The following is a 15,836-nucleotide window of genomic DNA, read 5'->3' on the forward strand; positions in this document are numbered from 1 at the left end:
ACGAATACAACGATAATACAATCATGACAACATATCACCATCAATATAAATAGATCCATAAGTATCAATCAAAAACATCATAAGAGAGTCTAAGGTAGGACCATAAAGTCTATCGATGCATAAGAATAAGATGAATTAGGGAGGGGTGCTGCAAAATAAACTAAAAGGTCATAGTTACCTAAATGTATGGTTGGAGTAGAGGGTTGAGATTTGAATCCTCAAAGGGTTTCATTCCCTTTCGTAGCGATTCACTTTTCATACTCTACAATTGAAAATACTTTTGTAATTTATAACAAGTTTTAGTTATATCCTGTTATAACATTATGAAAGGTTTTATAGGCTCTTGCTTCTATTAATTTATAATATGTTTAGTGCTTTTTTATTTGCATGTTTTTTGTAGCCTTCGCTTTTCAAAGCCCATTTTAGAGTAAAACTGTAGTTTGAAAGATAATTACAACCCTTGTAGTATTAATAATAGATCATAATAATTTTTAATGAGTTGATTAAGCTATTTTAAATTCTTTTTATAATAGTTTAAGTAGTGCTCAACAAGCAAAATTATGGTTCTCAAGCCACCCACATCCAAACATGAATTTCTATTTTAGATATTTTAAATTAGTTAATTATTTAAGCAATTGAATATATAAGAGATATTATTATATATTTGTTCACTAAATTAACTCTCGACCTTGCTGTAAGTGTTGATTCCATTTCCTTGTCCCATTGGAGGAGAATAGTATAAGATACATATGTAACTTTAAATTAAAAAGTCATAGTAGGATCATAAGTTAGTTAGATTGTGTGATCTTATGGTGGATATGTGATAACATCCAAGTAAAGGTACATTCACATATCATTTTTTTTTAATTAAATTCCTCGTTAGGTGTTTTGGTGGAAGTGGAATAATGACATGAGGCTAAACCACTAGTTATTGATGTTGAACATATAAAATTCTTCTTGCAATTCTCTAATGAATTGTCACATTTAATCTCAACTTAGAATTAGGAGGGTATTCCAGGAGTACATGCCTTAACATGTATTTGAAGCAAACAAAATGAACAACTAAATACAACAGCAAATAAAACCAAATTGCTTACTTGACCTCAAAAGTCATCACTAGGTCAAGGAAAACTAGCTACAATAACTCCTATGTAATTGATAAATGTGTGCAAGCATGAGCTACATGAGATGAGTTCATATTTTGGCTTATATAAACTGTTTCCTTGGTTATATTGATGAACATGGATGCACATAACTAAATGTTTTATTTATAAAAAATAATAATTATTTTTTATTTATTTAGAAGAGCGAGGAGGGTCAAGTGAGTCTTAGACTAGTGACCAAGTATTGGGCAATGGAGTTACAACTTAATAAGATGAATACAAATTGAAATTAAAAGGAATATTAGTTGTACATTTTATATTCACCAAAGAATATGAAATTTATAACATAGCATACTTCATAATCCAAAAGATAGATGTAAACATCCATACATAAGAAGAAAAAAATCACCATAAAACTTGTATTAATTTCAAAATGCTAAAGGAAACTCCCTAGTTGCAACCAATAGAACATCCAAGTAAATACTTACGTTGGTAATGCCATGGAAATATTCTACTACATAAATAACTTACATTGATAATCTCCTTTGATTACATGGGCTTGTACTCCACTAGATGTATTGAACCGATATTTTATTGTTGCCCTGTATCACACTAGCAACACTCTGACATCTAGAGACCACCATCACGACCAACTTTGAAATCTATTTCAGTTCCTTCGAAAATTATTCTTTTAACAAAATGGGTGTCAACCCTAACTCGTAGGATTGAAGAACATTTTAAATGGATGGCTTTACCATTGCGTGCTCTTTCACTCTTTTAATGTGGAACCATATGTCATGTTAAAACATTTGTAATCTTCAAAGCTTCCAACCTTCGAACTATAAGATCTTTATGTATATGAGCAATAAAATATATAAACAAATTAGTCAAATGCAATTGATTAATCATTAATTTTTTTTCTTTTTTTTATGTAGAACACAAAGTCCAATTTATGTTACAAAATTGAAATATATCTAAGAAGTTGTTGTGGATACTCTTGGTTGTTGATTTATGATGTATATGACTAGATATAATTAAAAAATAAGGATAACGTTTATAATCTAAATTCTATAAATAAATTAGATTGGTGTGTATGGAGACATGTGGAGGTGGAATCAAGAATAGTTAAAGAGAATATGCAAACTTTAGTCTAGGATCACACCACTTGTATTCTTGTTATTGCATAAAAGATAATGTAATCAAAATAAGTCCAAAACAAACAAACAAAAGGCATAAGGTTTGCAATTTTTACTATTACCAAGATTAATGTTTCTATTCTAAGAATAGAATAGAACAAGGGTCACAACTCTAAATTTAATATTATACTAACATAAATTAGATGTCTTGGAAGGAGCAAAAACATAATTTGATTATATAGAAACAAGTATTTATTTGGTAATAAATTGTTATCTAGTTTCATGTTAAAGATGGAATAGTATCCAAGGAAAGCTACATCCACCTTTTACTGATAAAAGTTGGTATATAAACACTAATTACATATTTTGGGAAGTGGAACACTAAAAGCAATATAGATAAGAAAAATATTAATCACATTACATCTTGTATGACTCGCATCTATTTCACTATTTTAAAATAAAACCATACATCACATCCTAAATTGACACAAGAATAAACAATCAATTAGTTTCAAATTTAATAAAATACAAAGTCTAATTTCTCTTATAAAACAACATTTATTTGACAAGTAGTTGTGGAAACTCCAAAGTGATGAGTCCAAACAATTTAAAAAGACAATACTTATTTTCCAATTTCAAAGAAAAAAATAGATTGATGTATACTCTACCAATATTATACACATTTTTTTATAAAATAACACTAATTTAAATGATATTATACCCTAATCTATGCCTCTACAAAAACATTTATTTGACAAGTAATTGTGGCTACTTTGACTGATGAGTCCAAACAATTTAAAAAGACAACACTTGTTTACCTATTTCAAAGCAAAACTAGACTCATGTATTATTTTATAACAATATTATATATTTTTTTATAGAATTTCTACAATTTAAATGATATTTTACGTGCCCCTACCTTGTTTTGGAGCTCAATCATCATTCAATTTGGTACCTAAAGGTCAGCAAATTGACTAGGTGTTAAAGATAAACATTAATTAAACAAAATTAACAATTATCCCATATTTTTAATTTTTATATTCACCCAAGGAAATGATGAAATAGTCCACTTTAGTTAGACTGACAGTAAATAATAAATTTGTATTTGTTTTTACCCACGTAAATGGTGTGAAATATCTATCAAGAGAAAAGCGTTTAAAATTTTTCAGATTTTGCCAAGTACTCGAAAACATAAACACGACGGTCACACCTGTAGACAAAAAAGCAAAAATCTAAGTCCAACAAAAACCGATTCTCCTAAATTATCTCTCTTCCTCCACTTCACACCTACTTTAACTTTAACGCCTCTTTTTAATAATAATATCTGGATTTCAAGATTTAAAGCTCCTGAGAAGCCGTTTATAATGCAGGACAAGTGTTAGGCGGTACGATTTATCTGTCACAAAACGTTTTGCTGTGTCAAATAACATTCTCCGAGATATAAATATGGAGCAAATGGTTTGAAAGTAGGTATCATCCTCTAAAAAAATTATACTTAACGCGCTTTCCAGGGGAGGAGAAGGATGTATATACACAACACAGGAAGAGTAATAGGAAGGATATACGCAGTGGAAGTCTAGCGGTGCAAATGAGGTGGGCGGTATGCCTGCACGTTGCATATGCCAGGTACTGATTGATGTATTTGCTGAGTAGTAATAAATGTGCCACCGTGCGCAATATATACGCAATGTGTATCTATCTTTAAATTGCATTGAATTCGGCTTGGAATGGGGTTTTGTAGTTTAGATCTCAAATGTTATTACTGAAATGTAGTTTTTTTTCTCGACTGTGACTTCTGCGTCGTATAGAATACGCCTAGGGATGTATAGAGGATGTCTTTGGTGTTGAGGCTTGAGCTGTGGATTTGGAGCTTGCTCTGCAATTGACGGATTGGATTATTTAGTTAATTAGTAAGTGCGTATTTGTTGATTTGTTTGGATGTCGGTTTGTCTTTTGTGGTGTAATAGAGTGGTATTTATATTTGTCGGTGTATGTGTTTAGGGACAAGAATTTTGGTAAAATATTGGGTTTCTGTAGATCATGTAGTGTTGAGGTGACCTTTTTCATGCTAGTTTGTTTTGAGTGTGTTTTACTGGTAGGTTTTGGCATCTGTCGTTTTATGCTTCTTTGTGTGGAGGTGGGATGATTCTGGGGTTTGAACACTGGAACTTTTGTTTTGCAAGCTATGGTCGAAGAATAGAGATCTTTAGCCATGGTAAGTTTTGTGATGTGAATGAGGAACTCGGCGGGGAGCCAGTAGGTGGAGCCTTTTAGGATTCGTACGATTTAATGACGAAAATTTAGTTGGAAAACATTTTCTATGGGATGCTTATAGTTAATTTTCTGTATGTGTTTGGGTTCATGTTGTTTTAGTGGCTATTTTAGGGAAACAATCTTTTCAGATAACAATTTGCCGTTGTTCGCGGATAGGAATATAATCGAAATGACTGTAAATTTCTTATGTTGGAATTGTTTTGCAAGTTTTACACGGTGATCGACGATTAGAGCTTGAAGAGCGAGCTGTTACCACCGATTGCACTTATAGAGTAGAAGTAGAGCAGCCCTTGCTAACGGCGGCAGCCGCTTTTCAGATAACAATTTGCCGTTAGTAGCTGATAGGAAATTTTTTATAATGACTGCAAATACTTAATATTGGAATTGCTTTGTAAGTTTTACTCGGTGATCGAGGATTAGAGCTTGAGGAGAGGGCTTCTGTTATCACCATTTGCACTTACAGACTAGAACTAGAGCAACCTTATCAGGTTTGAAGATGACTCTGGCTGCTGTAAATCCCAGGACTTATTGTTACATTTAACCGCGATGGAAATAGCAAGGCTAGTATAAAAATGTTCAGTGAAAGTTTAAACAGATGACGTCTTCAATGAAAATGAACATTACATTTAGTCTCTAAGCGGCTACCAACGTACATGAGCTTGATTTTTGGCATACGTGCTTTCTTTTTGTGTCTCAAGCACGTAAGTTTTGGAGTATGAGAGTTAATTAAGTTTTTGAATGTTTTTAAGATATCTATTTATGCATTTTACTCAAATATAAATTTGATAATTCATATATCTGTAAATTTTTGAAATGGAGCTCTTTGCTTAAATATGATATAAGTATATTTGGAAAACATTTATGATTTTTGACATACTAAAATATTCTCCTTGGTTGGGTTTCTGTCACCACCGTCTTTGGAGTACTTAGCATTCTTAGGAAGCATGTATTAGGGATTGATCAGTGGTAAGTGATTTTTTTACATGTTTTTCCTTCATTATTGGCACGCATTACTTATTGCTTATATTCATGGAAAGATTTGCCTGTAGAAATGTTTTCTATCCTTCAAGTTTTCCATTGTCTTATGCCCACATGACTTGTAAAGGAATCTCAGACGTGATTATTACTCTTCAGTTGTGCTGATCATTTATTAAGAATTCATTGTTTCTTGGTTATGTTGTAAGATAATTTGATCATGACTCTTCAGTTGTGCTGATCATTTATTAAGAATTCATTGTTTCTTGGTTATGTTGTAAGATAATTTGATCATGCATTTACAACAGGATTTGCCAGTCAGAATCGATGATAACCTACATTACATCTGATTGTTGACAGATTCCGAAATTTTGAGAGTTTCACTCTAATTATTTCATAAGTAGAATTGAAATGGGAGGACAGATCGATAGCAGTGAGTGAATGTTTTCTGCACATGTTCTTGGGAGACATCCATGAAGATCTTTAAATCCTGGCGTTCTAAGTCTCATTATGGCCAAATCTTTCGGGAATGTGTAAGATAAAAAGAACAGTTATAAATGAAATTTGTGAATGGTTTCACTTTCTTTTTCTCACGAGGAAATCCTTAGTTTCTTTGTAGTTTTTTCTTAAGGTTTCACAGTTATGCATATCATACCTAAGTGCAGGGGGATTCAAAAGTGACGGGACCAAAGGGCTTCAGAATGAGGACAATTCCTTCGTTGGGAATTTTGACATTGCTCATGTTGTTCCTGATAAGCGTAACTATGAAAGAACAGTATGAACAGACAAAGGTACAGATTATACTCAGTTTGTTTTTTATTAGAACATTATACTTAATAGTGTTGAAAGGAAACTCTCATGTCTGTTTGATATTTATGGGCAATATTTGGTAATCTCCAGATTGATGGAAGATGGAGACCTTTTGATTCAGTTAACTTTCCAAGTTTTGCTGTATCCAGTCATAGGAAATACCTAACAGAAGAACAGCTAGAAGAGTGGCATTTCCATGTAAGTACTCATGGACAAATTCAATACAATGGTGTCCATTATGTTTTACTTAACATTTAAAATCATTGAAAATGTCAATCTGGTTGTCTGGTGGGTGTCTTTTAGTGTATTTTTTCTTGTTCTTCCCTCGCCTCAGTGCGTATGTCCTACTTATCATGAATTGTTGCAACACTCATCAGGATCAAAATAACATTCATAAACAAAATGGCGTCGAATCATTACCGCGAGGAATTGTCCAAGGGACTTCTGATCTAGAATTGAAACCTCTTTGGAGTCATTCTAGGAAAAAGGCAAGTATTTAAAATCATTGTGGTGATGTATTTCGGAGTATGAATCTATGATAAAATAATGCATTAAATGTTGAATTAGAAGATCAACAATTAGAAAAGTATCAGTATTTCTGTTGAATAATTTGTCCTTTTCAAATGATCAAATTTAGAAGTTGCAATATTTTCTGAAGCTACACAATTCCTCTTACATATAAAGCTTACAATTTGTAATGATCAATCTGGTAATATATTTTGTTACAATCACCTGCCACTTTGAAAAGTATCAGTATTTCTGTTGAATAGTTGCTCCCTTTCATATAATCAAGAAATTATAGAAGTTGCAATTTTTTTGTGAAGCCACACAATTCCTCTTGCGTATAACGCTTATACTTTGTAATGATCCATCTGGTAATATATTTTATTGCAATCACCTCCACTCTTGTCAGAACATGCAGAGAGAAGTCATTGATCAATTTTAAGAGTACAATAACCACCTGAAATCACAGAGGGTCCATTTAAAATAGAGCTTTAGTTGAAGCTGTCAACCCTTTCATTGAACAATGAGGCTGTTATAAGGGAAGTGGAGGACATAAGAGTCTGTTAGGATACTGAAATCACAGAGGAGTCCATGTAAAAATAGAGCTTTAGTTGATACCATCAACCCTTTCATTGAAGATTAGACTACATAAGGGAAGTGGATGCCATATGGGTCTGCCTGGACCAAGAAGAGAAGGTAATGACAGGAGGAGGAGCCTCAATGTGTAACTTCATTCAGTTCTTGGTCACAGAAGCACTCGTTCAGGCAGCCTAAAAAGATGGCATTTGGTAGGACTGCAACCAACTTTTCCAGCATTCATCTCATTCCACAAATTTATGCACCTTCTTTCACAAAACCCTTTGCGCCTTTGCCAAAGGAAGAAGAGATGCCTGAATGGACGAGCAGGGAGTTCAGGTGCCAAGCCCTTGCCTCCAGCTGCTAATTGATAGAGCATGTTGTCAAAGTGAAAATGGGGAGTTAACTTGTACTTTTTATACCCCAGGGGCCCTCATAATTGCCTGTTAATGCCATCAGAAAATTAGATTTTGCAGGCAGCTCAAATTGGGTGCCCTCAAAAATATAAAATTGTTTCTTTTCTGATCATGGTGTGTAATCCCTCTTTTGCCTTGTTCAAAAATTTATCTGAATGACCGTGTCAACCCTGCATGGAGATAAGAGCAGTGGGACTTGTGGCCTTGCCGTGGTGTGTGGCTGTATCTCCTTCTATTGCCAAGTCTGATAACTTGCCACCATTGCATTTGTCATGACTTCGTAAAATTAATTTAAATATGTTTGCTAGCTACTTAGCCAAATCTATAACAGCTACAAGCTTCCATGCCTTAACTCAGTCTCCGTTCATGACATTAATAATGATATGAGAGATGCCTTTCATCTGTAGGTTTTTCCAACCCATATTATTCTAATTGTGGAGTCGGTGGAGCAGTGCTATTATTTCTGCTTGATTACTGGCTTCCTCACTTTCTTTGATAGCAAATAACAGAACGGGCCAACCTTTAAAATCTCCGAGGACTCTTCCTAAACCTGCTGATCCATGATTTTGTTCACCAAACTTCAATTTTATTATTCCTTGTGATGGGTGCTGCTAGAGTCCCCCCGGGATATAAACTGTAATAGATAGTTTATGCTTAAGATGTTGTAGTATTTATTGGTGGCATATTTTTTGTAGAGGCCATTTATAATGGGGTTTAAACTCGTGTGATGATGTAACTAGTGATATGTTTGATAATAAAGTTCACCTTCTGGTGGTGCATACCTCTGATGAATAAGCATCGTGTTGTACTGCTGGTCTTGTATAAGTGCTTTGTGCTATTTTTCTCACCTCTCTAAGGTATTTGTAGATCAAGTGGGGGTATCTTGAAATCTGGAAATATAACAAACCCTGAAATCACTAAACTTCTAGTTGTAATGGTCAAATTTGTACTTGGGAAGGGAGACATCAATTGTACTAAAGTGCTATCTGGAAGTTGAAACATCAACTATATCCTGAAATCTGGAAATATAACAAACCCTGAAATCACTCAACTTCTAGTTGTAATGGGGGTATCTTAAAATCTGGAAATATAACAAACCCTGAAATCACTAAACTTCTAGTTGCAATGGTCAAATTTTTACATGGGAAGAGAGACATCAACTGTACTAAAATGCTCTCTGGAAGTTGAAACATCAACTGTATCTTGAATCTGGAATAATAACAAACCCTGAAATCACTAAACTTCTAGTTGTAATGGTCAAATTTGTACTTGGGAAGGGAGACATCAACTGTACTAAAGTGCTCTCTGGAAGTTGAAACATAAAATATTGGATTTTCTGCTAAATTTTGGTAGTTTTTTTATAAATTTTATAAAAGATTGACTTAAGATATCTAAATAAACATATATTTGTATTATAAGTCAATGGCTCCGTGCTAAATGTAAATTAATTATTCAGTTCTATTTGTCAAGTTAGAATAGCTTTTTTTATATCCAAAGTTCAAAAAGATTTCTACAGACTAAGATCCATTTGTTGAATCCATTATCTGAACTATGTGTATGACAAAAAATTAAAATCATACTAGGATGAGAAGAGTAATTGCCCCCAACATCCCAACTGTTCTTGGAGTTGGCGCTTCCACAGATTTGTTGGATTCTCTCTCTGCATTTACATACACTTTTGCCTCCTTTTGCTCTGCATCTTCTCATTCTTCATAATTTCACTACAGTAATTTTCAGTCACTCTGTTAGTCTCGTGCATGCACCATTTTTTGGGATATAAATATGGGATTTTTATGATTTTTTGAAGTGAGTTTCTTTCATTGGATTTAAAAAAGTAAGAGCTTATTTGTTTTCAGGAATATCTGAATAGAAACCCAGAAAGAAAGGTAAGATTAGCAAGATATTAGGTATTAGGAAATTTGGCACATGGGGTCCCTCCAGAAACCATGGGTAATGTACTTTGTTGTCTGTCATCATCCAAATTACATGGTAAGTGGCAACTGTTGGAAGTTTATTTAGAACAGTAATAATAGATACCTGAAGGTACATGTACTGTTACAGGGACAGGGGCACTGATCAATCAAGGTGTGAGTAGATTTTTAATGAGATGGCTATATGGTATATCATGTACAAATGTAGTCACCAGAAATTGAGGGTACAGGGATGGCAATGTGAATGTGGTCTATTTTACTGTAATGGAATATCCTAGCAACACCTGAATATTTATGATACTTGTTTTTTCATATAATGGCAACATTTAATATATCGTAATGTTTGTTTGTGACTCATGTACAATGTTGAACTGGTGTTGAGAATTCTGTAATAGACATCATAAAATGCTAAGTTCTGTTCAAATTTCATGTGGCAGGATATGGGGAAGCAGCATCGGAATTTACTAGCCATGACTGTTGGAATTAAACAAAAGAAAAATGTCAATTGCATTGTTCAGAAGGTTCATAATTTTATTCCTAAGAAGAAAATTTTTATTATCATATTTTCAAAGAATTGATTCTTTGTAAATTGAATTATTTATTGTTAAAATTGGGCTTTGATGTCAGTTTCTTTCAGAGAATTTCACAATTATACTCTTTCATTATGATGGCAATTTGGATGGATGGAATGATCTTGGATGGATTAGCAAGGCTGCACACATAGTTGCTCAAAACCAGACAAAATGGTAAGTTGTATGTAGATGATTGCCATTATGTATCATTGAAACCTTAATTTTTTCATTCATGCTTGTCTAGTATGACCAAAAAGTAGTTTCAAGAAATGTTGAAATTTTAATGTGAGGGAAAGTCAGCTAAATTTACTTCTGTAGTTGAAAAAGACATCTGTTATTGCATTCCTTGTGTGCACTGTTACCAGTATTGGCTTATAGACTTATTGTGTAAGGAAGCAGTACTTGAGTATGTTTTAGTGCTATTAACATAGATGTTTCAATGCTAAATGGTACAGTTTCCTTTTGCAGGTGGTTTGCCAAGCGTTTTTTACATCCTGACATTACTTCCATTTATGATTATATATTTATTTGGGATGAAGACATCGGGGTTGATAATTTCCATCCCGGAAGGTATGGGCAAACTTTAGTAGATACAGAAAATATTATTCTCTTAAATAATTATGTTATTAATTCTTATATACATGATTATCAACTTTTTACTTAGCTATTATTCAAATCTGAGAATGTCTCTGTGCAAACCAATGAATATGGGGTGCAATATACTGTTCACATAAGTTGTGTATTTGTTGCCAGATATTTGAAAATAATGAAAGAAGAGGGCTTGGAGATTTCACAGCCAGCTTTGGACCCAAATTCAACTGAAATACATCATAGGATTACAATCCGAAATAAAACAGGAAGGGTGCACAGGCAAGTATATTTCTGATTAACTGCAATGTCTAATTTTTATTTCATTGAATGCACATATTAAGAAGTTTGTCTTCTAAACGTACTAATGATAAGATACTGTTTGTCTGCTTAGTCAGACGATCACATAATTATCGAGGGAATGTGAGCTGCTCTGCTACCACTTATGCGCCTCCATGTGCTGGGTAGCTCTCTAACTTCTTATCTTGTGTTGTTGGAAATGACATATAGCAATTGGCATCTTGCATTGCATTGATACACACACGCACACACACATACTGTTCTCAGAATTTCCCAAGGGGAGGCTCACTTTTTTTGTGGTTTTGAGTTTCCATTTGGTGTTCAATGAAGTCAAAGTGAATGAATGAACCCATAAGTACTCCAATTTCTCTCACAAGAGGAAGAGCTGGCTACCTGTGAGAGCAATTGTATTTCTAATGATTGCAGTATGGTGGTTTCACCTCCATGGTTCCACCACCACTTTATAGGGTCTTTCTTTACTTTCATATCATTATAAGCTTCCATTGAAGCAAAATCACCTTGCTCACGCGAAAAATTGGCTCCAAGTTGCCCATGCATCACTAACAACCATGGAACACAAAACTCCTTTGACTTCACAAAGGCAGTCAAGAAGAATAGAGTAAGAAGAAAAATGTGTATCAACAGGTTTGAGAAGTTCCACCTTGGCAAATTTATGATAAATGGCTTGTGTGGGGTGATGGTTACATATGAACATTTGTATTTTTCTACCCTTCTCTTTGAGATCTGAAATCCATTGAAACTTGCCAATATCTTTGAGTGCATTATTCGACGAATGCACACAACATGGTGTCTAAAATATCTGCTTGTACCTTTTATGCATCAACATGCCTGCTGCATTACAAACAGGGGCAGCATCATTAACAACTTGTACTAAATGTGATGCCCCCACCTCCTCAATGCTGTCACATAGCTGGTTGTGAAGAAATTCTTCATTTTTTTCTACCCCTGAACAATCTATTTCCTTCAAATAATTCTACCCCTGAACAATCTATTTCCTTCAAATAATAAGGCTTTTTGCTACATGTTATCATGATGTTAAGTAGTGGACGATTCCTAGCATCTGTCCACTCATCCATCACAACACTACATGTTTTCCTACCCCACACTTTTCAATGGTGCAGTTTTTTCCTCTAATCGAGTTTTTCTTTATCGATTAGAGTAGTGCGAAGCTTTTCATACCTATGTGGTTTATAGCCTGTTGGTGCATTATTGATAGCTTGGACCATCTCTCCATAGAAAGGTGAGCGAGCAACATTAAATGGTATTCCATTTGCATAAAAGAATCGTGCAATTGCTGCATCAACTGTTTCTCAACCTTGCATGTTAAACAATCTTCCAATGGGGTTTGAGTAGCCAATGTGTGGTCTTTTGCGAGCATGTTTAGTTGTTACATCTCTAGAAGTCACATCCACCTCTGACTCTCTATTACGACTTTGAGCTGCAGTAGTTGCCCCTATTGTTGAAACATGAGAGCTTCGAATAGCAACTCTTACCATCAACACTTTCTTGATCCCTCATAGCATCATATCGTCCTGATGCATTTAGACAACCTTCAACACTGTTTCCTAGAAGGTGAAAGAAATAAGCCTTCACCCTCATGTAGGTACCTTTCCAATGCATTGGATAGAGTTTACATTGGCTGTTCCACCTGATCCTTTTGGCCTTGGAACTCGGTCAGTTCCTCCACCTAACATTCTACATGGAAAAATAAAAATAGAATCAGAAGTATTACTGTTACAAATTTAAAGGTTAAAATGAAAATTCTTTAAATCAGAAGTATTACTGTGACTATATTCTGTCAGTATTAAAAATCGGAACTAGAAGTATTATAGTCACATTGATACTCCTGATTTTAAAGACTATTCCACTATTTTGTCAGTTAAATAATGCACCTTTCTATGCTACATAAACTGGAGTTTTTGACCTAAAGTGGATTTTCTACTATTCTGTCAGTAATACTTCTGAGTTTGTGTAGCAATTTCTCCCATCTCTCCATAGAACTATTAGTCACAGATTTCTACTGTACTCGAGCTAATTACAGGAGCATTCAAAAAGACGAAAGGAAATAGATCCACACAGTTTCACAAATACCAAAAAATAGGAGGGCATTTCACATTCCTTAAATACAAACTCCACACCTTCCAACATCAACAAATATATGAAGACACAATCACTCAAATAAATTAAATTAAATACAATTTTTTTATTTACTTCCACAATTCTAAATTTTGAGAAATAGACTGAGTTATCAAGATGATGGAGGCCACCGATCTAACTAATTTGTTTGAAGAAAGAGAAGCTTTAAGAGTGTTTATGGAAATGACCTTTCGTCTTCCTTAACCAACTCTATAGTGCTTCTCATTTCTTCATTTTTTTTGTTGTAAATTTAAAATAAAAAAATAATATTTGTCAATGCTATTCCAGGTGCATAGCTGTTCAAGTTTGGCAAGTTTCATGTATTCAATTGGAGTTGCCTTTATGCTTTATCTCAATGGAGTGCTACACTCTATCTGCTAATAGTCTATATGCTTGTGGAGTTGTTCTGATGTGTTCTTTCTGGTCCATTGGTATGAAATGAGCCTGCGTGGAACTTAGATTTTTCATGTCACCGAGTATATTTCTAATTTCACTATCACATTTTCTTTTGTGTAATTGGCCAACTGGATTTTAATGTATAATTGATGTGTTCCCTTTTGCATGTTGGCTATTTGGTTTTATGCCTATTGAATGTCTCTTTGGATTCATGTATTGGACGTATTTTTCTTCTTCATGATTCAGTGTTGTTGGGATATTCTTTGGTGTTATACAAGCTGTAAATTATGAAAATTACTAATTGTCACTGTTTCATCCAGTATGTAAATTATGAGAATTACTAATTGTCACTGTTTCATCCCTGTTATTGTTCGTATTTTTTTTTTGTGTTTTGCACTTCTATCTGGAGTGCTAACTTTTGCTTGGGGCAGAGAGCATTTTTATTGCTTGAGGACATCCTAATATTCACTTTACCCCTTTGTTATATGCTGTTGTAGACTTTGTTGATTTTAGGAAATATGGAACATGGATTCTGGGGTTTTCTGACAAGTGGGGAATTTCATGGTATGGTGAGATTACTATGATGATGGTGCAATGGTGATAGTCCAGTTTAATGTCCATCAGCACCTGCATAAGTCCTCGTGTAACCTAGCTACTTAAAGAATCAAAATTTTCACACTTAAAACAGTGTAACATATTTCTGGATATAACTGTGTAATGGTTTATTGATTTTACCATTTTAAGTCTTTTCGAGATCCCTTTTTAAGGAATTTACAAGATTCACAATATCTAATTTTAAGTTGCTAATTGTTTCTTAGTTGGATGTATACTCATTAAAAATGTCTCTACTTGAATGAAACATGATGCTTTGGTTTCATGTATTAAATGTCTTTTTCTTCTTCCATATTTCATTGGTGTTGGGATGTTTTTTGGTGTTTTGGGAGGCGTAGGTCATGACAATTACTAGTGGTCTCTGTTTCATCCTCCTTTGGATCTCTTGTTTTTTGCATTTTTTTGTATAAGGTTAAGTTTTGCTTGAACATAGATCACAACTCTTGCATGAGGACATCATAGTATTTTCCTTAACCTCTTGCAATTCTGTCGTTGATTTTAGTTAACACAGAACATGAAATGGTGGAATTCTCAGATAAGCATGGAATCTATTGACTCTGTATTCTGACTTTCATGTTACAGTGAACTTACTATGGTGCTGCTGCGATTGGGATGTTACAGTCATGAGTTCAACACCACCTGCATGAAGCCTGAGCATAAGCTAGCTATTTGCTCACTGTTTCTTAATTAGCTTTACGTTCATTGAATGTCATAAGCTGCAAAAAGCACAATGTGCTGGTTTCATGTATTGGACGTCTTTTCTTCTTTCATTTTAGTGGTGGTGGGAGGTGTTATACGTGCGAGGTGTTTTTGCTCCTGTTGCCTTTTTGGTTTTGTTGTCTTTGACATTTTCATATTGAGCGCTAGTTTTTGCTTGCAACACAGAACATAACTCTTGCATTAGTACATCCTTATATTTTCCTTACCTAATGGTTATACCATGGCATACTGTGTTGGTTCTAAACTCTTAGGCAACATGGCACATGGAACACGGAGTGGGGGATTCTCAGAGAAGCAGTAAATCTCTTTTGACATATGTTTTTGTGTTATGGTGATGGCGCAGTTGTGAGTCCAATACCACATACATGAAGCCCTTGCATAAGCTAGCTACAGCCAACTGTTTCTTAGTTGTACTAGAAAATCTAACAAATTTTGTCTTTATTGTGTGCTATATGTTTTGCTAAAGCTTTGATAGCATGTGACCACTTTATTGTCATAAGTGTTTGAATATCTTTCTAAATTAGCCAGTCTTTGAGATGTAAGCCAATCATGCAATTCCGGATTACAAGGCACATGCATTTTGTGATTTATCGATTTAAATATTGTACATGTTTTTAACTTTGTAGGAGTTACAAAGCTTTTATAGCCTATTAAGAGCTTCTTCTTCACCGTGCTAAACAATTGTTTCGGCATCTTATTCTTGCACTTCCATGATTACAGTTGGCTTTCAGTTATTTTTAGAAGCTAATCTCAATGAATATGTGAC

The 15,836-nt window shown here is 34.1% G+C and overlaps 1 protein-coding gene across 6 annotated transcripts in view; it reads left to right on the forward strand.

Moving 5' to 3' along the window:
- The first annotated feature begins 3,467 nt into the window (after positions 1 to 3,467).
- The window catches only part of LOC131033634 (uncharacterized), a 30,379-nt gene continuing 18,010 nt past the window's right edge, over positions 3,468 to 15,836 (forward strand). The window contains exons 1-10 of one of the 6 annotated variants that reach the window (XM_057964886.2): positions 3,468 to 3,865; positions 5,849 to 6,021; positions 6,154 to 6,279; positions 6,389 to 6,496; positions 6,676 to 6,786; positions 10,163 to 10,246; positions 10,353 to 10,471; positions 10,766 to 10,867; positions 11,051 to 11,167; positions 11,284 to 11,349. In XM_057964886.2, coding sequence (XP_057820869.2) covers positions 5,962 to 6,021; positions 6,154 to 6,279; positions 6,389 to 6,496; positions 6,676 to 6,786; positions 10,163 to 10,246; positions 10,353 to 10,471; positions 10,766 to 10,867; positions 11,051 to 11,167; positions 11,284 to 11,349 — 893 coding nt within the window. In that variant the 5' untranslated portion in view covers positions 3,468 to 3,865; positions 5,849 to 5,961. Of the gene's footprint in view, positions 3,866 to 3,976; positions 4,150 to 4,253; positions 4,455 to 4,478; positions 5,215 to 5,315; positions 5,480 to 5,848; positions 6,022 to 6,148; positions 6,280 to 6,388; positions 6,497 to 6,675; positions 6,787 to 10,162; positions 10,247 to 10,352; positions 10,472 to 10,765; positions 10,868 to 11,050; positions 11,168 to 11,283; positions 11,350 to 15,836 lie in introns of those variants that run through there. The other 5 variants (XM_057964889.2, XM_057964887.2, XM_057964888.2 and 2 more) reach the window with 5 other exon arrangements.

Source organism: Cryptomeria japonica, chromosome 3 (assembly GCF_030272615.1).
Source record: "Cryptomeria japonica chromosome 3, Sugi_1.0, whole genome shotgun sequence".
NCBI classification, from domain to species: Eukaryota; Viridiplantae; Streptophyta; class Pinopsida; order Cupressales; family Cupressaceae; genus Cryptomeria; species Cryptomeria japonica.